The 26,372-nt window shown below is 39.8% G+C and overlaps 1 protein-coding gene across 12 annotated transcripts in view; it reads left to right on the top strand.

The window, feature by feature from the left end:
- The window catches only part of WNK1 (WNK lysine deficient protein kinase 1), a 98,143-nt gene that overhangs the window by 29,649 nt on the left and 42,122 nt on the right, over positions 1-26,372 (top strand). For all 12 annotated transcript variants that reach the window (XM_066550588.1, XM_066550589.1, XM_066550586.1 and 9 more), the window contains exons 2-7: positions 2,460-2,632; positions 6,508-6,728; positions 8,744-8,901; positions 24,262-24,350; positions 25,372-25,591; positions 25,801-26,137. In XM_066550588.1, coding sequence (XP_066406685.1) covers positions 2,460-2,632; positions 6,508-6,728; positions 8,744-8,901; positions 24,262-24,350; positions 25,372-25,591; positions 25,801-26,137 — 1,198 coding nt within the window. The remainder of the gene's footprint in view (positions 1-2,459; positions 2,633-6,507; positions 6,729-8,743; positions 8,902-24,261; positions 24,351-25,371; positions 25,592-25,800; positions 26,138-26,372) is intronic.

Below are 26,372 nucleotides of genomic sequence, written 5' to 3'. Positions count from 1 at the left end.
CTTGGTTGCAAAAACATAGCTGTGTTCCTGGGTGAAAGTTTTTGGCCTGTGCTTTGTCCAAACTTGTCCCCGATCACTGGGGCACTGTGACTTTGAAAGCAGTGTTGTTTTACTTAGTCTATTGCATGGTCTTGGTGAGTTTTTAATGCCAGCGCTGAAGTGTTGAGTGTCTGTGCTGAACGTCACAGCTGTGTTTGCAGGAACATGATGCTGCCATGGATGTGACCAGAGAGAGAAGTGAGTCCAAATGTGAGTGAGTGCCTCTTAGGAGTCGGTTCAGTGATAAGGGTGATTAGCACTTGTTAGTTTCTATTTGGGGACAGTAGTACAGGGGCAGGGAAAACTGAATAAAGCCCTGAAGGGAGATTGGGTTACGTGGGTTAAAATGAGACTGAAATGAAATAGCCTTGACTTGATGTCAGTGTAGGTCTAAAACTGGTTAACAGTTTGTGGTAGATAACTTGTTAGTATGCACACAATAAAGGAAATGTAATCCAAATGTGTATCAAAAATCTTGGGTTTGGACAAAAATGAATGCAGGTTTTCATATTGCCTATTTAAAAGTGATAGAAAAATAATTATTGCAGCCTTTTTTGTATAATGACTTTATATAGTAGCTGAATTTACAGCCAAGTACAGTGGCTTAAAAAAGGGTTATGAGGGTCAAGAGCAGAGGCTGAGAATACTGCTTTATTTTCCTGTAAGAAAGATGATATTGTGATTGTGTTGTTTGAAGCACTGCTGCATGTGTGTATGGTCAGCTGTACCTCTTGGAGCTCACTGCTTTTCTGTCTCAGCAGTTTGAAGCAGTTTAAGATTGAGGTTTGGAACAGAACTTGTGCTGCCTTGTTCATTATACTGAAAGGAAGGCTATTAGCTCAAATGAGAGTACTAATTACATATAAAAACTCCTGCAACACCTAAACAGACATGAATGCTCAGTTACTAGGGGAGTGTTTCTTCAAATGCTATATCAAAACTTGTGCAAATACGAATATGAAAGAATGGGGAGAGGTAGTAATGCTGATTTCTGCAGAGTTAAGCAGTTGTAGGACTGAATGGTTTTTGATGTCTGTAGATTAAATTAGTCATACATAAGGATTTTTCATTTTCGTAAGAATTGTAAAGGTGAGTGACATTCTAGACACCAGTAGGAAACTGATCCCTGAGGTGATTTCAAACCTGTTTTCAGACTTTTACCCAGGGAAATTGTATACTTGTGAAAATTGGAGCTTCATCTGAAAAAGAAGTTTGTCCATGCCTGAAGATACTCTGTGAACCTTTTAGAAAATGTTGATGGTCTTAGTGAATGTAGGATGGTTTAGATATTACATGGCTGAATTATATTGAGAAAACACATGACCTGTAAACAAAGGAAGAGGAATTACAGTCTGGAGCACAATGGGAGTATAAGTAAATCCTGTGTGTTTTTACTGCCTCCTTTTAATGGAAAAGACAATGTGAAATCAAGGACTTAAAATTTTTACTCAGATCTGACAAATAGGCCTTCAGTTATTGCTAAATAACTTAGAAATAATGCTTCTGAAATTCTTGGCTATAAGTATATCCTGAAATATTCTGGTTTTTTTTAATGCAAACTGCATATGGACCCGGTTTGTGCCAGTCAGTCAGTCTGACTGGTGTGAGCAGTGCAATGGTCATGCCTTGGCAGACTGAGAACACTGCATGGCACAAAGAGATGTCTTTCTGAGATGTGCTGCTCATTCAGGTAATAGCTGCTCCAAGTCTTGGTGATAGCTGACGGCCAGCTGCAACACAACAGTCCAGGAATGCTGTTTTGTGTTCTGCCTCTGGCCAAAAGATTGCTTTCTGTCTCTACTGGGAGTTACAAGAGTAACTTTTTGGTTTTGTTGACATGAGATTTCAGGAAACTTGCTCAATCGTGAGGTTCTGCATTTAATCAAAGAAAATCCAATTCATTCACTTGATGGTCTGCAGCTACAGGAGCATACTGTCTGTTAACAGAGGTTTGATGCTTAACCCCCTCTATGGGTGGCTAATCCCATCTCTTAACCTGTGGTCTGAACAGATATCTAGGAATAATGAAAAGTTATTGTAATGTACAACATGAGAGGGACATGCTTTAAATGATCTGATTTCATTCTCAAACACTGAAGTGTTCAAGACATTATATCCCCTTTCCACCCCAAGTCAGGTAACAGCTAAATTTATTAAGAGTAGTAAAGCAGGAGAAAGCAGAAAGAGGAGTTAGTCTGCAGACATGCAGTTCTTAACCTTGAGAGCAATAGAATTATACAGAGCAACATATTATAAAAAGACTAATAGAATGTGTTCAAAACAGAATATTTAAAGGTAATTGCAGACCAGATGGCATTTACAACATGTGATTCTCGTGTGTACCTAACTGTGTTCAAGTTGCTGCCTCTCAATAAGAAAATGAAGCAAAACTTTCTGATGCACCTTTTCTTTTTCATTAGGATCGGAAGCTGTCCAAGTCAGAGCGACAAAGATTTAAAGAGGAAGCTGGGATGCTGAAAGGGCTTCAGCATCCCAATATTGTCAGGTTCTATGATTCCTGGGAGTCTACAGTCAAAGGAAAAAAGTGTATTGTTCTTGTGACGGAACTCATGACATCTGGAACATTAAAAACGTAAGTACATTAAGACAAGTCACAGAGTTTCATTAGCACAGCACTAGAGCACTAGAAGTAGGTGATATTTAGATGAAAACTGAGCCCTGCTGCTGAGGGATAACCTACCATAGGAACATTCTTGTGTAAGAGGAGCATTACTAGCATTGCAGGGTGTGCTAGAACATCTTTTGAGTTAGCAAGCTTGTCACTTCTTACTTGTCATGTCCCAGTAAGCACATTCACAAGACTTTTGGATTTTAAGAGCTCAGGAAGGCAATACTTAGTTTTCACTTCTCAGAATTTGGGTTTTTTTTCCTCCAGCTGCTTTCCATTAAGGATGAGCTAGTTCATAAAGTTCAAAGCTCAAATTAATTCACCTCATTGGGGAGGTTTTGGCTGTTACCACAATACAAATAACATGTAAAAAGAAAAAAATTCACTACCTATTGTTTTATCTGAAACTTGCTGAAGCTTCAGATAAAAATCCTGCAGTTTGGACCTGTGAGACAGCCGAGTGCACCTCGTGGTGTGCTGAAGGCTGAGTTAAAATTAAAAGCAGAGTGCTGGGGCTGCAGCTGCTGCGAGGGCCTCTAGTGGTGTGTGGGGCTCTCGGGGCTCTGCTCTCTGCCCCGCTGGGAGCATGTCCCGAGCTCCAGCCACCATCCCTCTGCTGGGAGTGAAGCTGCCAGCTCTGCAATAAAGGGATTCTGCTCCTCTATGGGAGCATGTCCCGAGCTCCAGCCACCATCCCTCTGCTGGGAGTGAAGCTGCCAGCTCTGCAATAAAGGGATTCTGCTCCTCTATGGGAGCATGTCCCGAGCTCCAGCCACCATCCCTCTGCTGGGAGTGAAGCTGCCAGCTCTGCAATAAAGGGGCTCTGCATCCCTCACTTTGTTCAGTGCCCATTTTACTCTTGGAGAGGCATTCACGCCCTACATATGTAAGCAGGCTGCAGGAGCTGGAAACAGTTTGCCTTTGGCTGAAATAGCCTGTGAATGTCTTGTGTTTTTTACCATGCTTATTGATAGCTACAAATGGACGTTCTTAAGAAGAAAAATGGCTCTCTGGGAGTCTGGGCTGCAGTTACAGGGAAGTGTTTGTCTCTTGAAATAGTACTGGATGGCTAAGGATATGACAACATTCTTTAGGTGTATGTTCAGTGGAGACATTTCTCAGGTTGCTGAAGGTATTTCAGGTAAAATAACAGATCTGCTGCTTAATGTGCTGTTTTCAGACAAGTAATAAGTTAATGGTTTTGCACCTCTGTACTGATGCCTTTAAATAAAATTTACTTACTTTTCTGCTAAATGTGTAGTGCTAAATTTTTTTTTTCTTCCCTTTTTTTACTCCTTTAGCCCTCTTACAGATTTTAATATTTGGATTGGCTTACATGGTGTCATAAGCAAGATGATGAAGTAATAATAGACAATTATAATGTAGGGTGTTGGTAGGAAGAAATACCCCAGATTTTCTGGCTGTGGGATTATTTTGTATCTTGAATTAAGAAAATATTTTTATTTGAGCCAGAGAAAAGTAATAGGCTCTTTAATTGAAAATCCTTTAAACTTTAGAGGTCTGGCTAGGGTTTTTCTCTACTCTTGTATAGCTGGTGTTATAACTGGGATTTAGTTTATTCTAGTCCACTTTGCTTGAGACTTGATAGGTGAGCTGTATGGGAGATTTCAGGTGTGCCTTAATTAAGTACTTCATGTGCGTGTGGCATTTTCCTAGATTTACACTGTACACTTGTGTTTGCATATATTTGACTATTACTTCCATATCTTTTTTCAGTATGTTTACCTTACCTGCATTTGATAAAAGTGATGCCTTTCTTCTTTTGGTACTTGGGATATAGACATTCTTGTCACTTGATGTAAAAAAGTGAATGGAATACAAGTGTGATGGTATCTAGAAGGAAATTTTCTCATGTTTTGTTTTAGTAAGGATTCCCATGGCTCCTTGAGCTCTGTGTAATTGTAATTACAGAAACTTAGACTGGAAACCTCCCGAGGTCTCTTCAAGCCCAAGTTCTTCTATGATAGTAGGAAAAGTGAAAACATACTGGCTAGTAGGCTTGTCTATTTCTGTTTATTTGTATGTGCTTCCATTTTTAAAGTGTTTTCTGCATGAAGTGACATGTGATTTAATTCAGGTTAATCTTATGGAACAGTGGCAGCCACACTGCACAATGTTGGGTGATGGTTGGATCCAGATCCTTTAACAGTGAAAAGCTGGCAGTGGACTAGCATATTTGTAACCAAGAATGTAATTAGGGATTCCAGATGCTGAACTGAAGTGCCCCTACCATGTGATCTTTGGAACAGGCTCAAGAGCGATGAATGAGGGTTGTGTCAATAGCAGGATTTCAAGTGGTAGCTGATGCGATTCAGAACCTCCTTCAGTTTGTCTCCTTCCTTGGCTTGGCTTTTTCCCTGCCTTCCTTTACATTCTGACACCTGATTTCCTCTGGAACTGACCCAGTTGCTTTTACAGATTTATTTTCACAGCAGGATCGTTGCTAGCAACTTGATTTTCCAGATCTTGTTTTGAATTGGAGAAATAAAGTAAAAGGGATGAATACACTGCATTTCTGTGTTGGAGCTGATTGAAGTGATTTTCTCAGGACTGTATCTCCTAGTTAAGTGAATCTGCAGAAGAGACTGACCACTACCATGGAATAATTGAACACAACTTGCTTTTAGTTTTAAGATTGCAGTGGCTAGACTCCATGCTGGTCACAGAATTTACTGGCAGTCTTTGTGTAGTGTGAAACTGATCTTTATCTGAGACTCTGACCGAACAAGAATATAAAGTCCTTGCTCTACAGAGCATGCTAGGTCCTTTCTCTACATGCAGTCTGGCCTGTACTTTTTCAGAAGGAGCAAAACAGCTCTTCACCCAAATAGAGGTTGAGAGAAAACCTTGCTGGAAAGCACTTGAAAACTGTCAGAGGTTATTCACCTTGTGGCATCTCTAATCTGCTGAAGTTAAGTAACAGAATAAGATGTTAGTCTTAGGTCATGCTCATTGAAAAATATTTTTGGTATGAAATTTGACTCTTCCTACGTGGGGTTTCAAGGAGTGGCAAAGATAGAACAGTTAAGGTCGGATTGCATTCTACCTGAAAAAGTAATACAGACTTATGTATGAACTCTTTCACCTCAGTTATTTGACAGAGCCTTTTTCAAGATTTCTCTACCCTGTCTCCATCTGTCCATAGTACCAGTTGGATTCAGGTAATCAAACCCTGTCCTGCACCAGGGAGGGGATCTCTAAGAATTTCTAATTATCTTGCTAACTCCTCAAGTAAATTTGAAGCAGATGTAAAATGTAATGTGGAAACCTTGAACAAAGTGCTTGACTACTCTTGTAAACGAGGGACTAATGATTTCAGAGCTCTTGCAGGTTTCCACAGCTCTGTACTTTGTTGGTTATTAACATTTTGGATCTAGTGACCCGCCTTCCCACCCAGTTATAATTAATCAAGGTAGAGGTTGTAAGTGTTTGAGAAGTTAAATAGGTAAAGAACTGTAATTAATGAGCTTTGAATTATTTGTCATTGAATTAGGGCCTTGAAATTCATTAATCCAGCTGTCTAATTACTGTAGAATGATTTTCTTTGCAGAGGTGTTATCAGCTATGTACACCAAGCTTTCACATCTTTGTTTCATCGTTATAGTCTGCTGGCTAGAAGAAAGGGGATAGGTTTTGTAGAGGGGAATCATCTTTAGCTCCTCAGAAGGAATTAAATGCTCAGGTAGATTCTAAAATAGGAGTTTAAGTTGATACCTGTCTTTAATTATTGCTTCTTTGCTTCCAAACAGCAAATGGTATAGTTTAATCTACTGTTTGTTAGCAGAATCTGTTTAACCTCTTGTTACTTTTTTCATTAGGTATTTGAAAAGATTTAAAGTGATGAAAATAAAAGTACTACGAAGCTGGTGCCGTCAGATACTGAAAGGCTTACAATTTCTGCACACACGTACTCCTCCCATCATTCATAGAGACTTAAAATGTGACAACATCTTCATTACTGGCCCCACTGGATCAGTCAAGATTGGAGACCTTGGTCTGGCAACCCTGAAACGAGCTTCTTTTGCCAAAAGTGTGATAGGTAAGCCTCTCCTGTTTTGGAGGCTGCTGAGCCAGTCTACCTCTTTGGAGACTTGAGTGTTTTAAGAACTTTGCTAAAAACCATGCTTATAAAGGTACATGGTCAAAGCCTGAAAATATGTAGGCTTTGTCTCTTGCTTGCTGAGGTCATTCTGTGTTCCTAATGCCAAGACATGTTGAAATTTTGGTTGTGCTTTTGTTATTTATATATTTATAACATTAGCTAATTCAGAATATAGACTTCTTGTCCTGCCCAACAATCTAGTGCAACATTGTTGATAAAACCACTCTTCACTACATTAAAATCTTACCTTTGATGTGATGCTGCTTCAAGAAATGTACAAATGCATTTTGGTGACCAAACAACATTTTGATATTTAGTGTAGCATTAGTTCATACAGCCAAATTTTTTTCCTTGTCACCAGGGGTTTATGTATCAGAAACTGAGGAATACCAAAGAAAGCCATTATTATATTTAAATAATAACACAGACTGTGGTATAACACCTTACTCAGGGAGTCTGTAGAATGTGGATTTGTGTGAGTTAGGAGGGTGCATTGGGAAATAGTGCTTTATTCTGGCTCTGTCCCTGTGTATCCATTCATAACTCTTTCAGAAATTGGTTTGGTGGAACTAGTATAATCTTTCTTGTGAATTCTTGAAAGAATTGGTTTTATCAGCTTTGTTTTTATAGTTGGGTCAGTAGACTGCAGGGAATAAAGTTTCTTTCACTCTCAGTATTTAGAGCTTGCTAAAATTCAGCATTACTCAACAGTCCTCTGCCAGATTCCTAGCTGGGATCAATGGCATATACCTGTAAATTTTCTTGCAAGCTGTCACTGAAATATTTCCTGCTTCTTAACCAGGTCAAAATATTAATAGGCAAGAAAAGAATGGTGTTAAAAACCATAATTTCTTAAGCATGTTTGTGATATCTTCAAATTTATCACTGGAAAATGACCATCTGTTACATAGTTATTTGTTAATGATTAGCCTTTGGATAAATGACTGCAATTACATTTCTTTTGGTTTAGCCTGGTGAAAACAAGCAATGGGCTTGAGAATGATCTGTAAATTGTCTGGAATCTGGTGTCTGCAGGAAATAATTCTGTGTTTAAATTTACAAAAAGCAAACTTGCATCTCTGGCTTGAAGTAAATCTGATCATACAATGCAGTCCCTTTGTTTGCAGAGGGGATCTGTGATGCTTCACTGGGCAATAATTTTCTGCACACTATTTAAATGGGACTTGTTGAATCTCACGCTCTATGCCTGTAACTCAATCTCTCTGTATTTCTGAGTATTTTTGACTGTAGGATGTCCCTCACTAATGCCTGTATCTGCAGTAGGCCTATAAATATACTGCAGGTGGGAAGGTAAGTATATGAAGAAAAGGGCTCTGGTGAGTGGCCTTTGCAGAAAATTACCTCTTATCCTCTTTTCACGGAGATTTTTATTTGTAACAGCAGAGCTTTTCATTGCAAGGCCTTACCTGAACCATTCTACTTGAGCAAGTAGATGGAGAGCACCAGGTCAGAGACTAGCTATGGGCTCTTACCAGTACTACTTCCTTTGCAGCAGAGGGCAGTCAGGTAATTTATGAAACAAGGTTTAATGTGCCTCTTTTCTTACAGGGAGAAAAGGTAAGTGCCTTAACTCTCCTTAGTATTTGGTTTGCAGCCTATGGCTAGTCTACAGTTTTTCCCTCTTCTTATCCCCTCCCCTCCTGTTTGATTTCAGGCTAATCCAGTCTGTTCTGATATTTGTATCAACTAACATACCTAAACAGGGAATTGCATCATTCTCACGTGCCATTGTTATTCCATAAAGGCCTTGCAATGGAAGACTCACAAAGTACATTGGTGCAACAGAGTCACTAAGGGTTTCCTCCCTCTTCTTTTTGCCTCCACTTTCTCTTGTCTCACAGGTTTGCCCAGCTTGTCCCTGCGGTGAGTAACGCCAGCAGCCTCTGCTCGCTTTGAGACATTTAGAGTCTGAATCGTTCTTTTAATTTAAGGTACCCCAGAGTTCATGGCCCCCGAGATGTATGAGGAGAAATATGATGAGTCCGTTGATGTTTATGCTTTTGGGATGTGTATGCTAGAGATGGCCACGTCTGAATATCCTTATTCCGAGTGCCAAAATGCCGCGCAGATCTACCGGCGAGTGACCAGTGTAAGTCCCTCCTCACTGCTGAGCCTAAAGCTGCTGCTGTTAGCAGCAAAGAACTACAGCTGGGTAGCACCAGTGCTGCGTGGGGAAAAAAAGCCTGAAAAGAGATTATTTTGGGATGAGTGCGAAGTTACAGGGTGGTTGAACTTCTGAATATCTGTCAGAAGCTTGGACAATATGTGAATGGAAATAAAGTCTTGTTTCTACCAGGGTAACACCATCCTGGGCCTTGAAAAAAGAGGCATGGCACCCCTGAGAGGATTGAGTCAGACAATGGGACTCATTTCAGGAACAGCCTTATCAACACCTGGGCTAGGGAACATGGCATTGAGTTGGGTGTACCATATCCCCTACCATGCACCAGCTGCAGGCAAAGTGGAGAGGTACAATGGACTATTAAAAAACACCTTGAAAGCCTCGGGTGGGGGATCTTTCAAAAATTGGGAGCAGCATTTAGCAAAAGCCACCTGGTTAGTTAACACCTGAGGCTCTACTAACTGAGTGGGCTCTGCCCAGTCTGAGCCTTTGTGTACAGTAGGCAATGTGGATCAATTCTGCCTTGAGTTCATGCTCTTCTGTCAGTATATAAGAAAAAAATATGAAGAAACCACCCCCCCCCAAACCAAACTAGAGAAAATGAATGCACTAGAATAATAACAGATTATTTTCTAAGCCACTTGGGGGATGGTAGAAGTAGCTCTGTCTTGAAGAGGAGCTGGTAACCTTGTTCTCTGCAATAAAGCTGGATAACAGATTTGAGCACTGGCTTAGCTGCCTGCCAATTGCCTGGAGTGATTTTAATAGTTTATTGAATTCTGAATGGCCCTTAGCTCCTGTGTTTTGGGGGCACTTCTTATGATGATGAAGTGGAAACACTTGATAAATAGCAGGAAGCTATTCCACCTTGGTAAGTACTGGGCAAGTGTAGTGGTGGAGGCATTGTGGGAGAAAACAAATAAGGCTCTGAGAAGGCAATCAAGAGATTAGAGCTGGCCCATCTGACCAGACTGAGGGGAACATGCAGGCCCTGAGTGTAGGAAGCAGAACTGCAGTGCTAGAAATGTGCAGCATGGTGTGGCTAGATTTAACCTGTGATATCTGTTGTGAAGAGTGTACCAGTACAGTGAAACAAACATGGTCAACCTTGTGACCTAAGCATTTGGAAAGAATAGTGAGGTGGCTGCTTGGGGAAGTGAAAACTTGTATTGGATTTCTCAGAATACCTGTGCATATGTGCAAAGGAGGGGAAAAAAACCCCCACCCAGACTTACCTCTTTGTCCATAAACAAATGAGTTCCTGTTAATTTTTTTTTGAGCATGTTACCTCAGAGAAGTTGCAGATTTAATAAACAACTTGCCTAGCTTTGGAAAAATAAAGCACTCTCTTATTCCTGATGTCTCACACTGCAAAAGGCAGATATAGTTCCTGCCTTAGAGTTGGAGAAGAGTCTTCATGTCAGTAGCAATGAATTCTGAAGAGAGACTTGGTGAAATAAGACTATCCCCTTTTTTCAGGGAAATATTGGAGGGGCACAGAAGAAGGGGAAAAAAAGGCACAAGTGATCACTTCAGTGTTTTGCACAGATGCTAGAATAACTTTTTATATACATTTATATACATACAGAGTTGGGTTTTTTGGTTTAATTTTTTTTTGTGTGTTGGCAAACTTATCTCTAATTTTCTAAACAGAGTTCAAGAGCAAGGCTGAAGTCTAGTCCTTGCTCTGTGTACAGCATAATCAGTCCTGGAAGCAGTTGGGATCAATGGAAGAAAGCTATGTATCTTACTAGAACAGTCTCAGTGGTGCCTTTTACTGTGCTTATGGATGTGTCTTGCATAGAGCCAAAGCAGCAAAATTTGCATGGACATTGCCTAATGTAAGTGTCCTGCCTGTTCCTTAAGGACCCTGCTAGGAACTGGGATGTTGGTGAGAATCAGCTGTTGAGACAACCTCAGGCTTGTAAATTCCCTGGTCTTTGAAGTACATAACTGGAAAGCTGTGTAGGGACTTGCAGCAGTAAAAGTTACCTAGAGACTTACCAGGGTTCCACTTACCACTTGTTTATTGTGTGGGGTGCTCCTTTCTCCCCATTGCTATTGGCTGATAGTGGAAATTCTAAATGAATGAGAAACACTGGCAATTTTTTGGTCTGTCCAACACCACCTTCTCTTCTACTCTGCTGATGGTTCACAAATCAAGTTTATTGGTTGATTTTTTTTTTCCCAACTACCAACTATTTAATTTACTACTTGAGAGCTCTTAAGATACACTTTGATATGAAATCCAGCAAATCTTGTTTTATTTCAGAAGTAGCAAAGGACAGGAAGGTAAAGAAAATGACATGTACATTTGTCTGCTTTGAAAGTCTGTGTGCTTTGGTGTTTTTGGGGTTGTTCGTTTCAGTGCAGTTGCAAAGCAGTTTGTTCAAAACAAAACCAACCAGAAACAAAATGTGAAGAATTTTTAAGGAAAGCTTTCAATGAAGGCAAGACAACATTACCTGGAAATAAAGCACAATCCTGTCTTAGCTGATAATGGAAGATTTGGTGCTCTATAATGTGGAAAGAGATCTGTGTTATGAAAGTGAAATTAAATACTCCTGGCATTCTTTTTACCACTCGGTGAAAGCTCTGTGAACCAATGTGAAAAAGAGCCAGGTAGTTTCAGATTTAGAAGATTTTAGAGATTTTAGAAGTTTAGACCATGTGTGCAGTTGTGGGTGAGGGGTGAACCATTTGCCAAATTCAGTACTTGAAAGGACAGTGGAGGCAGAAAACCCCCTCCTGCCCAAGTGACTTGAGCAGTACTTACCAACACATCTCTTCTAATGTATGTTGGAAGGTGGTGTGCTTTGTGGAAGATGTTTAGCATCTCTATTTCAACCCCTGCATTGCTACCTTCCTGGATATGTTTAGGGGTGTTTTGAGGTAGCAGCTACAGTCCTGCTGTGCCTTAAACTGAAAGGATTATTTTATCTAGGTGCATGCAGAGAGCAGAGTGAAGGACAATAGGAATGGTCTGCTGTGAAAGTCATGAAAGGTCATACCATGTTGGAGCTTAAAAACCACTGAAACTCCAGAGGCAATAGGATCAAAATGTGCAGCCACCCACTGCAGGCCATATGTATTTAAATTAATTAATTTCCCTCACCCTCTTTGCAGGAACTATTAGGCTTAGTAAAAAGCAAAGTTGCTCCATTATCTCAAATCCTTGCTATTGCTTAGGACAGAATCCTGTAAAAGGTCTCTTAATGCCCAGGGTGTCCTCTCAGAACCTATTGGTAATACCAGCTTATGTTCTTTTCTCCCATTTTGCTGTGCATTGGTCTCTTTTTTAGGGGGCCTTCAGCTGTGTTGAGTTTTGACCTGACACCTTTTGTGATAAGGATGGCTCTAGCTGATGCCCAGATACTGCAGCTTTGCAGTACTGCTCAGAGTACTCAGTCCTGTCTTTCCTCATGGTTGGAAGCAATTTTTTGTTAAATAATACACCTTGGCAACCACAGATCTAGAATTTGGATCTAAAGGCTGAAGTTCCTCTCACAGATGAGATATTTTTTGGCCCAGGCAGAAATTGTTGCTTCACACCTTGGACAATAGCATTGCTGCATAAGCCTGCTGTTCCTAAGATGCTCATTTATACTGTCTACATTCTCTCACTGGGAAGTTCTTGTAATTCCTTAAAACAGTCCTAGGATAAAGTTCTTGAAATTTCTCTGGCCTAAGAAACAGAAGTGCAATTAAATTGTTGACTGAATTATTTTATCTAGAAGAATTCTTTTAACAGAGTAACCTGGCTATATACCTTGCTTAAAAAACACAACTGTGCAGAATCTGTAGTGCTCAAGGTGTTATGCCAAACTGTTTCACTATTCTGATAAGGAAATCAGCAGTTTAACACAGAATATTGACCTCTGTTTGTACTTGCACCCTTTAGCGTATTCAGTCCAGATCCTTTCACTAGCAGTTTCTTTAGAAAGGAAAGACATCTGCATGGCTTGTCACTCAAGCATAAAGGAATCTAGCCTTTATCTTTGTTTTCATTAAATCATAGTGTTGCAATTTTGTCTCAAAACCCTGGTTTCTTTATTGAAGCCATCCTCTGCTGTTCTTTGGAAATGGTTCCAAATAAATTAATAGTCAGTGCTTAAAAAATTGCAGCTCTTTGGAATTTTACCTTGCTGTGGGATGGGGAAATCTCTGAGGTTTAAGCAGTGTTTCTCCTCGGCTGGGACTGAATGCATCCAGTGAGCACTTACTGATGCCTGCTTGGCCTCAGAAAAGAAATAATCTAAATCTGCAATGAATTGATAGCAAGCTGTACTATAGTTAAAGTACTGATTTCCTCTCCTTTGTCATTTTTTCTCCTCTGCCCTCTTGTGCAAGCACAGCTGTCTGTGTGGAGTGCTACTAGATTAGGGAATGGCTCCTCTTCTTTTTGTGGTTTTGCTTTTCTGTTTGTTTTTTTTTTTTCCTTATGTTTTTTTGCAATTCTGCTTCTGTATCCAACAATGCAAAATGAAATCAAGATATATAATTCTTTTACGTACTTGCTTGCATAAAAAAACAAAAGAAGGGGTGTAAGAGCTTGGTAAAATTCAGGAGGGTTTCCCTGTCTGACTTTGTTCCTCTCAGGAGACTGGTATATTTTCTTTGACCTGTTCCATGCATATTGCAATTAAACACTTTGTCACAGGAGATACTTAAAATGGACTACACGTGCATTTAAATGGAAAAAGAGATATTTATAGAACAGACATCTTAAGTATGATTTCTTAATTTAGTCTGTTTGGGCATCAGTGTGGTGAAGGCATAACTAACTGCAGTAACTGCAGCTGCTTTGCCTCAGCCTCTGGTGGGACCGTGGAAACCCAAGCTGTTGCCTCAAAATCTAGATCTCTAATACTTGGATGTCCCAAGGCTTAAATTTGCTAGGTGATTGACTATTCCCAGGACTAGTAAGAAGACAATTAATATGTTTATTAGGCAGATTTTCCTTCTTTTTGCATATATACCACTAACGTAAAAATCCAAATATGTTCATTGCTAAAAAGTTAATAAAACCATCCTCAGTTTCAAATCCACTAATCATCTCTGAGTATGAGCAGAAAACCCCCTTGTTTTTTCTCCCCCCTTCCCATCATATAAACTTACCTTCTAAATTTTCCTGATGGACTTGTGCTCTGTACTTGATTTTCTCCATGCTTACTTTGACATAGTGAAGTTTTGTATTTGTCCTTTCTTTTGCCAGAAGTCCAGTCTGTTCTCTCTAAACAAATGTCTGTTGTCTGAACTGGCCTTAAGATGAGAAGGGGAGGAAAAAAAAGCATTTTGCATTTTTTGAGTTTCAAAAAGAGGTTGTTCAGTACTAAAATGTTCCACAGCAGGCATAACATTTTTCTTCTGTGTTCTCCAGAGCTTAAAAAAGGGCCTAAGGGAACAAGGCACATAATGAGTAACCTGACCAGGCAGTGTCTAACTGGTTTAAAACTCCTTAATTTCCCTAACTGGTGGGAACTGGAATTCACTGGTTAGGGTGAAGGTCATTCTCTTTGCTGGAAACAAGGCAGCTACCAAGTGCTCTAGTCTGGTCAGTTGGGGTAAAATGAATCTTTTCTTTAGTGTCTTAAAAGTTAGGTGTCATAACTGTCTAGACCAGTCAACTGCTTCATTTTCACTAGAGGTGCAGTGGACAAAGTATTCCAGCTCTTATTTTCTTCTTCTTCTTCCTGAGGGATCTTAAGTAGCAAATAAAAAATACTAAACCTTTAGACATATGATTAATTTTACTTGCAGTGCTTAATGAGTGATGATTAATTTCTTCTTCTACTTCCTGGAAGCAATATCTAGCATTTTTTAGGCATGAATAAAACTGTTTTCTTTACTTTGCATGACTTGGCTTCTTGACCTGGTTTAAATAGGTATGGAGATACCTTTCTAGTGAAAAAAGCATTGCAAAAAAGTCAGTGCAAGAGCAGGGGAGGAAACCCTCCAACAGAGAAGGTAATCTTTTGTGAAAGCAGGTATTGAAAGGCTACAAATCTTCAACCAAGCACAGGAAACATTAATTGGAAGAAAGGGTAAACTCTTGTATTCTTTCAAAGAAGAAACTTTTTTATATTTGATGCTTTACTCTGGCCGTAAAGTGTGAAATGTAAAGAAAAAGTATTGCACATCATGTTCAGCCTTTTGAGAAGACTGAGAGGACCTTATCAATGTCTGAGTATCTGAAGGGAGGGTGTCAGAGGATGGGGCCTGGTTTTTGGTGGTGCCAGGCAATAGAACAAGAGGCCCTGGGCAGAATCTGATGCCCAAAAGCTCCATCTGAACATGAGGAAGAACTTCTTTCCTGTGCAGTGATCATGTACTGGAACAGATTGTCCAGAGAGGGTGTGGAGTCTCCCTCACTGGGGATATTCCAGAACCCTCTGGAGGCAATCCTGTGCCATGTGCTCTGGGATGGCTCTGCTGGACAGGAAGGTGGGAGCAGATGACCACTGTGGTCCCTTCCAGCCTGACCCAGTCTGTGATTCTGTGTTGTTTGCACAGCTAAGTCAGGTGATGCCTGAGTTTGGAAGGGAAAAGGCTTATTCAACTGAATTATTTTCTAAAAGTAGCTCACTGTTCAGCATCAAGTATCTTTTTAAGGATCAGATCTCTTAAACCTATGATCCTCGTATTTAGTATTCTATCCTGTACTGACATCCATTTAGTTCTTACATTAACTGAGATTAATTTAACAAGAGATGGGAAGGTGGGTCTTAGGAACAAGGAGGTGATAAGTGTTTTTAAAATGCCTGCAGTGTGATGAGAACCATTGTAATTCTGTGATTGGTGAATCACTGAAACATTCCTGTGGGGAGACTGATGGTTCAATGTTATTTGTCATAGAGTGCCACTGGTTAAAAATACTGACACTAAGAATGCAGAGGCTGCTATTTCTTGTCCTGCCAGCTGTACTGCTATAGTTGCAAGGGATAGGAATGGGATAACTCCAGGAAAGTCTTCACTCCTATTAGAATAAGTCTGAAAATAAAAGGCATGGTGACTTTTGGTGCATTGTTGGAATTGTGCACTATTTTTAGTGTTTGCAACATTACCTTAGGCCTTTTAAGTAGATAATCCTTTCTAAAGGCTAGTTCTGGTACCAGATGGGTTTTGTGGCCCATGTCACATCATTATTTAAATTCAGTTTGAAGTCCAGTGGAACTAATCTCTGGCTTTTGAGTTACTGTACATGAACTTAAAAATGAATGCAGAACAATGATTTCCTACCAGAGTGGGAGCAGATTAAAACAGAGGGTGCAACTAATACAATTTTATTTTTCAAAAAGATGTTTTCCATACTGAAAATAGAAGACAGACAGTTCTAGTATTGTGTCACTGTGGCATTTCTAAATTTATAAAACTGAAATGTGTGTCTAGGCATGTCTGGTTTTGGTTTTTTTGAAAGCCATTTTCAAGCTGAAGTCCCAGTAAAGCAAAGGGTCATTGAGCTAGCTCAAGGTGTTCATATTAGAAGCAGCACCTCTGCTTCTAAGGGTTAGGTTAAAGAACTGTGTGTGATAGGTGCAACTGATCTTACCCTTTTGCTTTTGTGCAAGAGTAAAAGAGTTAATACCTGATCTACTTGTCCAATCAGACTTTGTTTCAGAAGAACCTCTGTCCTCACACTCTGTGTTTCTAAACAAGCCCCTTTCCACTGTTCCATGCACCAATATGCTAATTGTTAGCCAGATGTGCACTGAGAAACTCTGTCCTGGTGACAAAATTTCCTGTTCTGGAGCTTGACTGATGTATTCTATACATGCTGCAATTACTGTTGTGATTAATTAATAAGTTTTTTAAAACTGAAACAATATTCTTAGCTTCAGATTCTTTGGACTTCTAAAATAAGCAGATACTTGGTTTACCTGGTGGTTCTGAAGAGCAGTGGACTTCCATGTCTTGAGTAAAAACTTAGTTTTTTTGCTGGGCTGGATCACTTGTCAGGAGTGTAGCTTTGAGCTGTGGTATATATTCTGCAATAGTAATATATATATATTATGAGTAGTATATATTCTGCAGTAGTCCATAGCATTTTATTATCATCACAAATACAGTGGGTTTTCACTTCAGTTAACTTCAGTTACTGCCTTTCTCTTGAGAGTGCTGGGAAGGCTTGCAGCCAGGAATTTCTAAGGAGAGTTATGACTAGTTCCTGTTCAAACTTAAACATGTGGGAGTCAAGTAGCAGAACTGTACCCTACTAGAGCAGTCTTGTAAGGCTTTGAATGCTGTGAAGTCTCTGGCTTTAGTAGATAAAAGTACAGTATTGAGACACTGACAGAGAAGTTGGTTGAGTAGGCAATGTCAGTGTTCTCCAGTTCTGAGGCTTGCTGATCACCTGTAGGATATGTTTGTGAAGGTGATAGTGAGCAAAGATTGCTCATGGAATGAGGAGTCTGTTTTATCCTTTTCACCAAACTTCTCTCATACAGATTTAACTTCAGGAAGAAGCAATTAGTTTGAGTGTGTAAATCAAGATATATCTTGTATGTTTAACAACTTTAATTCTGTACATCTGTCAATTTGTTGTTGTGATTGACCTCTATTTTTTTGTTAATTCCTCGAAATGTTTTTTAAGTTAGGTGGTAAATTAAAGAGGAAGAGTATCTAAATTGCAGCAAGCAGGCCTGTATAAATTCTACAGCATTGTCATTGTCTTCATAGTGTGATTCTGAACTCAGGGCACACATACTTACCCGTTGGTTTGGAAAAAGGTAAGGATCATGAGACTTAAATAACTTACACACCTGCACTGCAGAGGGTGAAGGCCAGTTGCTTAAGGTGTTTCAGTGGCATAGAGCTCTCAAATAGACAAGATGGGAAATTGTGATGTAGATGATGGTAGATCTGTCAAGTTCAAGAGGTGTTTGGTTCAAAATATGCAGTTGTTGTTTTTGATCAGAAGGGAAGGCAGCAAGGCCTGTCCTGGCCTGAACAGTGCCTCATGAGCTGGCTCTGGCTCGCTAAATCTTTCATCTGCTCCCACTGCTTGCATTGCAGTAATGCTGTTTACTCTGCTAGGATACTGATCTGGTACAGAGTTTATTCTGCAGGATTTACCAATTTAATTCTTGGCAGAATTATCAATTGAGCAGAATTAATTGCTATGAAAATACTGACATCAGTGAAACGAAATTTTTACTTCTGTTTAGTATGTTGCATTTCTATTTCTTTAAAAAAATTACTCTAGTTTGCTTTTTAACCAGAACAAGAAAATCCATCCTTTGTAGGCAAACCATGTGTCTCTTGAGCCGAGTAAATGTTAAGCTGAAGTCTTTCTTTTCATACTGTGTATTGAGTTCAGCTGGGGTGAGAATTATCAAACAGTTTCAGGTACATTCTGTGTGAAATAAGTAAAGAACTAAATCTGAAAGATTGTTCCTAGAATAGGCAGCAGGATTAAGATGAATGTTTAGAGGTGGTGAAATGGTTAAGCATGCAGGTTTTGAGGGCTGGGTAAGTAACTAATTGCAGGTAGTGAAATTTAGGAGATCACGGGGTAAACCAATTTAAATGCTATATATACCATAGCCTGAGGGCTTCTTTGGGACTGGGGGAAAGAGGTTGGATCTTTTTTTTCCACTGCAATCATAACTCTCTCTAAATTCCTGAATTAATGGTTTGTGGCAGCCTGGGACTGGCTCAAACTAGAATGGTAACAGCTTAGCAGAAAGGAAATATTGACATTTTAATTACTTTGTTTGTGTGATTTGACTTTGCTGCTGGTGCTATTAGCTTCTGGACTGCAGTGTTAGAACATTTTGTTTGAGAAGATCAATCAGTTACTGTAGAATTCTTTCCACGCTCTTAGAATTACGGCATCTTTGAAAAGAGCCAAGCAAGAGTTAGGGTTCTGCTGGGACAGGTAGACTTGACTTGTCAAAAGCTGAAATGTTGAATGTTCTTTGCAGGTCATGCTGTGTACCCCAGAAAAGTGTAGCCTTGATTAAGTGTGTGGAATGTTGCTTTTGCAACACTGATGGTGTATACTATAAAAGCACCACTGGTATAATTGGGGTATACTTGAGGAACTGAAAATGGTATTTTAGGGTGAAAAGTGATCTTGATAATTCTAAATTGCATTTTATAACAGTTCATCACCATTAGTTTGACAAAATTAATTTGCTAACTTCATCTTTAAAATGGTGTATGTCATCTTTCTTAGCATTGCTCCTTATGTCCTTACCATAAAAAACCCAAACCCTGAAGCTATGGCCAGCTCATTTGATTAATAAACAGGTTTTACAATGGTTGCTTGGAACTAGGTATCAAAAGAAGAAAACAACTGAATTTCCAAGTTGAGTTCTGAAGTCTAGTGAGAGATACTAGAAACTACAATTCTGGATTGTTTGTGAGCATGTGGTGTAAACCAAGCAACAATGCAGCTTTCTAATGTTGTCCAGCAGTTTAAAAATCACCTTCAAATCTCTGTGCCCTTACATTAAGGAAAAAAGGAAAAGAAATTAGATGGTGTTGCCACTGGTAGCAAAATGCATGGTACTGTTGTAGTGCTGACTTGTGTTTAGTTAGACTGAATGGCAGTCAGCTGTGTGTGTGCTGCTTGTAGCTCCATGGAAGGGAGAGGAGAAGCAGCAGCTGCCTTCATTCCCCTGCACAACACACTGACTAACTTACTTGCCCTGGTCAAAGAGGAACTTGTGCAGCAGCAGGAGGGAACTGCATGATGATCACACTCCCAGCCTTACCCTCTTGCAGAAAACCTGGGTGGAGAGTAGGCAGAGCAGCCAAGTGGGTGGGTGGGGACATGCAGGAAGTAAAGGATCCCTCTGCTGTCCCTTCTTCCTCCTCTCGCAGCTGGCTGGGCAGGCAGAAAGGCACCTGCTTACCTCTTGCTTATATTGATTCTTTCTAATCAGCATTAGAGTGACAAAAGCAGATATTGAGCTCAAACCTCTGCAGCCTCATGTACTGGACTTGGAAAATAGCAAGAGATGTCAAAGAGAAAACAATGCTCCCTTCTAACCTTGCTGTCTGCTTTCCTTCTGCTGTGCGTTAAGTCCACAGCCCAGTGGAGTCCCATCGGAAAATAGCACCTTGCTAACTCTGGTGTGTGTGGCTCTCTTTTCCTGATGGATTTCACAAAAAGAGAGATCTGTCCCATTTTTGTAATTGTTAATTCCCACTGTTGCTGCTCTCACAAGGATTGTGCTAAAGAGGTGAGTAAGAATTTCAGCTCTGTCAAGTGCATGTAGCTGCAGGAAAGTGTTTTGGAGGTGAATCAGAGTTCTCTATGAATCTTTTGAGCTGTTTTACATTTGTCTAGCTTGGTTCTTTAGCTTTTAAACTTGACTTGACTTTTTCCCCTGTAATTTTTTAAAATGTAAATTAAAATCCTGACCATAAGGTTGGAACATTAATTGATTCTGCTATTTTCTACCTATGGTTTTGTTCCAAATCTAAGCATTTTTTATTAAATTTAAAATGTCTGAGGGTATGTTAACACTTCATCTGCCTTCATTTTGATTTGTTGTAGAAGTTATACAGCATTGATTGTACCTTCTCTAAGGAAGTAAATGATTTTTTCAGCATCTCTTGCATTAGAACAAGATGTTAAACTACTGACTCAGTAATCTGGTGATCTAATTAATGCAAAATATTACGTATTTCTAGGCAAAAAATTGTGGAAGAGTTCTATATAGCTTATAGTCAGGTGATGCCTGAATATAAGCTATAGATATACTTTGGGGTTTCAAAGTTTCCTGGAAATTTAGTGTTTTTAAGAATACATAACTTGCTTGTAGTTCATCAAATAACTGTGTATGTTGAATTTTTGAACATGTTTTTTCACCTGGTTAAAATCTGATAAAATCACAAACTTTATCACATCTAAGATAAGTGAAATATGAAATCATTCTTATTCTTAATATGCAAACTGTGAGTTTTTAGTTTTGTATCTGTAGCTACCTGCATAAACATCCATATTTTAGAGGTATTCTCAAAATCTAAGTGTTCAGTGATTTTTATTGTAAATTGATGCTTCTTTCAAAATAAGAAGTTCTGTCCTGACTGTCCTTCTGTAAGCCTGAGAGCTCAAGCAGCAGTGTAGGAAACTTCAGCTCACTGGAAGCTGCTGCTACCTTTTTTGGTTGGATTTGTTTCAAGTCTGATACATGCTGTGATTTGGTTCATTATGCAACTGTATTAATGTGCTTGCTGGCAAAATAAAGGAAATTACACTGGTGTGGGACTGGGAAATGGAGAAAAGGACACTGTTACTTTCAGCAGCACTGTCAGTTTGTGCAATTTAGAGCAGTAGCTTGAGAAAATGCTGATTTTTCATGTGTGCCTGTTATACCTGTCTACTCTTTTTCCTTTTGCAAGGGCTCTTCCTGCTCTTTGTTTAGCAAACTTGGAAATAATGCTAGTGGGATTTGGCTGTCTAGTTCTTAATGAACTGCCACTGGGAAACAGGACTTGTAGATTAGGATTTGAGTTGTCCTGTGCTTGTTCTAAGGGGACCAGGAGCAGCACATAGGAATGTGACCATTTTTAGTGTGGTGAAAGCAGGAAACACTGTATTTCCTTGAGTGCCTTTGGGTTCAGAAACTGCTGAAGGTATGCTTGGCTGCCCAGCTCGTGCAGTCTTAAGAACACATCAAGGTTATGTGAATTCCAGGGCCTGGCCTCCCTTGGATTTCTGTGTGATGGCAGATTAAGCTGTAGTGTAGACAGCTCTTGGTTAGAAAAGATTTCACTGATTTATTGAGTTTTAATCATTTATAGAACCCCTGTCTTGTTGTATAAAATAGTTGGACACTTCCATTGGTGCTTGCAGAAGGGAAAACAAGGGTTTAAAAAGCTGATGAACTTGAGTATCTGGGGAGTGCTTGTCCAGAGCTGCAGAGGTGGCTTAGGCAGCCCTTCTCATGGACTGTGGAGCAAAGTGAGAAATAGGGAGCTGCCTGAACACAGAATCCCAGGCCCTTGTGTGGTATTCTCCCAGATTTTCTGAGGAGCATTTGGAACATGGAAGCTCTGCTAAAGGAGGCTGACAGGAGCTTCACTTTTTTGTCCTCTTGGTTTGGAATTCCTAGAATGGAGTATTGTAAAATGGTCCTCATGGAAGGGCCTGATGATTTTGGACAAGTGCTTAATTTCTTTCCGCAGTGAGAAATGCAGGGTAGCAGACAATATCTGATTTTAAAATCTATCCTTAGCTTTAACTTTTCAGGCTCTGTGCAAGAACAGAGCATGTGGTACAATAATTAACAAGAAAAATCAAATCCTGGCTTTGTTATGCTGATATTTTTCTGTACCAGTTGTCTTCCTCATGTTAGCTTTTAGTTTTCTGAAATGAGATTGTCAGAGATCTGACATCATCCTTCTGCTGCCACAGTGTAAATGAATGTCAGTGCAGACTGCTATGTCTGAGACTTGAGCTATTTAAAAGACTTGCATGTGTTAAACTTGGGCAAATTTAGATGGGAATATATGCAGTAAGGAGTTGAATAATTATTGCATGGGTTATATATGTTATACAGGAGAGCATTTAATTATATATAGAAATATCTACATTCCATGTAGAAACCTGAACTTCTGGGACTGTTTTAAGTGTGGTCATAATGAAAGGTGGAACCTTTGACAAGTCAACTCTATGAGCAGATTTATAAATCCCTTTAGAGTGGAGAGTTCTGTGTCCTGCTTGGAAGCTGGAGGTGTATATAAGGCCTGGTTACAGTCTGAAACCTACCCATCCTTACTTGGATCTGATGTTTTATCACCTGGGGCATTGATTTTCTTAAGGCTTAATAGTCAGCAAAGCTTCTAAAAGTATTCAGCTAATTCATTGGCAGGCTGTGTTTCAGTGCTTATTCTAGTCACAGTATAGTCTGCAGTGCTGTGAATTTCAATTGCTAGAGTTTCACAAGGGCAAATTTTAGACCAAAGAAATAGATAACCTTCCTGTTATAAGAGCACACTGGTTTTTATCAAATAAATTGTTTTCTTTCTACAGTGTGGGGTTTTTGTGTTGGCTTTTTTTTTTTCCTTTTAAGAGCTCTGCCTACAGGGTCGGTAGGTGCAAAGACTGGGGTTTAGACTCAAACTTTTCTGTTTCAAGGCTTGTTTCCTGCTCACAATAGAGGAATGGGGAAGGATCATGTCTGGATGTCACCAGTTTTTGTAGGATATTGGGAGAAGTTTCTGTTTAGGGTACGAATCACAGTGCTTGTACTGCTACTTCATTTATTTCTGTACTTCAGAGATGTGGTTTTCACTTTGTGTTCAGTTGTCATTCAGCAGTGACACAGGGTCAGATGTATCAGGTGTATAATTTCAGGATTGTTTAGCTTGAAAACACCAACTCTGTTCAAACATTTGAACAGCATGTCTTCATCCTCTCTCTGATTCTGCTGTTTTAAATACAGAGTTTGAAACTAAAGGCTGAATCAAATAAAATGGGGTGCCAGATTTTATTGTGGACCATTGGCCCCAAAATACCACTTTTGGCTGTGATTAAGTGATGAAGCTTGGCTCTCTGCCTGAAATGTTTTTCAGAATTCCCAGATGGTCACATCTCATGGCATGTTTTACAGCTTGGTTGGTTACAGGGTGGTTAATCTTATTTAGGTTTTGTTTTCTTTTTCCCCTGTAGTTTAGAGTGTATTGGAAAAAGGCTTGCTGTGTATTGTGGAAGGGCTTTTGTACAGCCTGTACTGTAAGCTCATTTCCCTGAACTCACAACAGCAGTGATGCAGGAGTGTGGTTTGGGTATAGTAGGGCTTTGGGGGAGAGCTAAGATGCTGGAAGGTTTTTGTTGTTTAGGGGTTTTTTTTAAACATTGGACAAGTTATTTAATGATCTAGTCAGATTATTAAATAAAAAACCTAGGCTAAGATTTTTCCTGTAAAAAAATTACTTCGTATAATGGCAGGTTGGAAACATTTTGGGAAGCAACAGGATGCTTTGAAGACTGGTAAATTAATCCTGTGGTTTCTGGCATTAGTGTTACATAGGAACCATTTCCTTCCATTCTCAGTCCAGTCTGTGTACTTCCCTCTAACCTGCACAACTTCCATGGAAACTAAAAAGTTCTCCTGTCATAACTTGAGCACCCAAGTGCCAATGCTTTCTGTTGCAGAAATGTAGCTGGGAAATGCAAAGGGGTGTGTGTGGAACGTTTGCAAAGTGACTAACAAACAAATGAGCAGTAGTACTGGGGTCAGACTTTGCCTTAATTTGCACTAGTTACTTAGGTCAGTTATCTAGAGAGTAAAAATACATGGTTTGTCAACACAATCAAAACTTAAATCAAATGGTCCTTGCAGTTTCTCAGTTGTTACTTGTGTGTTTCAGGGTGTCAAGCCAGCCAGCTTTGATAAAGTAGCAATCCCTGAAGTGAAGGAGATTATTGAGGGATGCATTCGGCAAAACAAAGGTGAAAGGTAAGTACTTGCTTTGCAGAGGTACCAGCTGCTGTCTGAGGCCTTTCTGTCCTCTTGATGATACCAAATCCAGTTGGTTCCTGAGGTCCTTGTTGTTCTGGTGAAAGTTGGGAAGCCGGTATTACTTCTGCAGCTTCTGATCTTTGGTAGATTCCTATTCAGTGGTTGTTTAAGAGGATTAACAGTGGCAGGCAAAGTGCAAATGCCATAGTAACCATCCATGTCAGTTTGTTCAGAAATTTTATTGCTTTTAATAAAACTTAGACCTAATCAGCAGAGTAGTGGAGGGACAGTCCTTCTGGGTTTCCAGGTGTTTGCATTGGTTGGTTGTTCTGTAATCCTTTGGGATTTTGTGTCCCTTTGATTCTGTTGATACGATTGATCATTTTGAGGACTCCAAGTTTTAAATTTTTGCTGCTCATTTTAATCCATATTTTCTGCAAGATGACTTCTACCTCAAGTGGTTAACTTACACCATTATAGGAAATCTCTAACTGTGCTGATGGCTTATTTGTGGGATTTGTTTTGTTTTCTGCTTTTCCATGATTGTTGCTTACTGAATGTCAATTTCAGACTGTTTCAGCTTTTGTCTACCCTTTAGTTGCCCTCTGTTCTGTTCAGAACTGGTTTTGTTCATGGATGTTTATTCATCCCATTCTATTAACTCTAGAAGTTTTACATCTGATGGTGTTGCTCTCTATTTTTAGTTTCGGTTCTTTTTCTTGTTTTTAAACAATTTAGTATTTTTTTCTCCTTTGAAGTTAATTTTGTTGTTGTACCTCACTTATTTTTGACATTTCATTTAAGCTGTTAGCTACAATTGTTAATGATGTGTTTGTAAATCTCTTTTGTACCTTCAGGACAAATCTTCTAATTATGCCAACAGAATGCACATAAGGTGGTTCAAAACAGCATAAAATGTAGAGAATAAATCAGGGGAGCATCTGGCAAGGTTATTCCTTAATATTTTATGAAATTCTGATAGCTGAATGTGCTTTCTACATTCTTTCCCGATATCCAGATATGCTATTAAGGACCTTTTGAATCATGCTTTCTTCCAAGAAGAGACTGGAGTACGGGTAGAACTTGCAGAGGAAGATGATGGAGAAAAAATTGCCATTAAACTCTGGCTCCGAATTGAAGACATCAAAAAACTCAAGGGCAAATATAAAGATAATGAGGCAATAGAGTTTTCATTTGATTTGGAAAGAGATGTCCCGGAGGATGTGGCGCAGGAAATGGTAAGTGCTGGTGGTCTGACAAAGCTCTGGAAGTAGTGCTGTTCTGTGCCAGTGGGATGTGGTCTGTCAGCCCCTGCTTTTGCTGTTCCTGTCTAGAAATAAAGGAGTTCACAAGTGTGTAGATGAGTAGTGCCAGAAAGAGCTTTGTTGTAGCACTGGGAGGGGGCAGTCTGTGGCAGTGTGAATTCTGTGCATGTGTCCTCCCTCAGGTGGAGTCTGGCTATGTCTGTGAAGGGGATCACAAGACAATGGCGAAGGCTATCAAGGACAGGGTATCTTTGATTAAGCGCAAGCGAGAGCAGCGCCAGTCGGTGCAAGAAGAACAGGAGAACGTCCTTCAGGAAGAAGGGAGTCAGAAGCAGCAGCTGGAGCAGCAGCAGCCATCAAGTGCTTCCCATGCAGGGTCAAAGCATCCCCAGTCTGTCACTGGTACTACTCCTGTCCCTACTGCTTCAGCGTCAGTTTCTACACAAGTGGAGCCTGAAGAGCCGGAAGCCGATCAACACCAACAGCTGCAGTTCCAGCAACCCAGTATATCTGTTCTTTGTAAGTGCCTCAGTCAGTTGCTTTAGGAGCTCTTGCACTTACACAGTTCCTCCCATTAGTTTTACATTTTTGGTGGATATAGCAGTAAATGCCCTAAGATGATGCTGTCTGCCATTGCTGCTGCTGAAGAACAGTAGGCCACTAGAAAGCACAGCAACATAAGATGCATTCCTGTGGCTTAGCTGAGCCAAGCCTTGGCACAATTCACAGCCCGGTGTCTTAGCGCAAAATGGTT

The sequence above is a fragment of the Molothrus aeneus genome, chromosome 5 (genome assembly GCF_037042795.1).
Source record: "Molothrus aeneus isolate 106 chromosome 5, BPBGC_Maene_1.0, whole genome shotgun sequence".
NCBI classification, from domain to species: domain Eukaryota; kingdom Metazoa; phylum Chordata; class Aves; order Passeriformes; family Icteridae; genus Molothrus; species Molothrus aeneus.
This window is presented reverse-complemented; position numbering and strand designations above follow the sequence as displayed.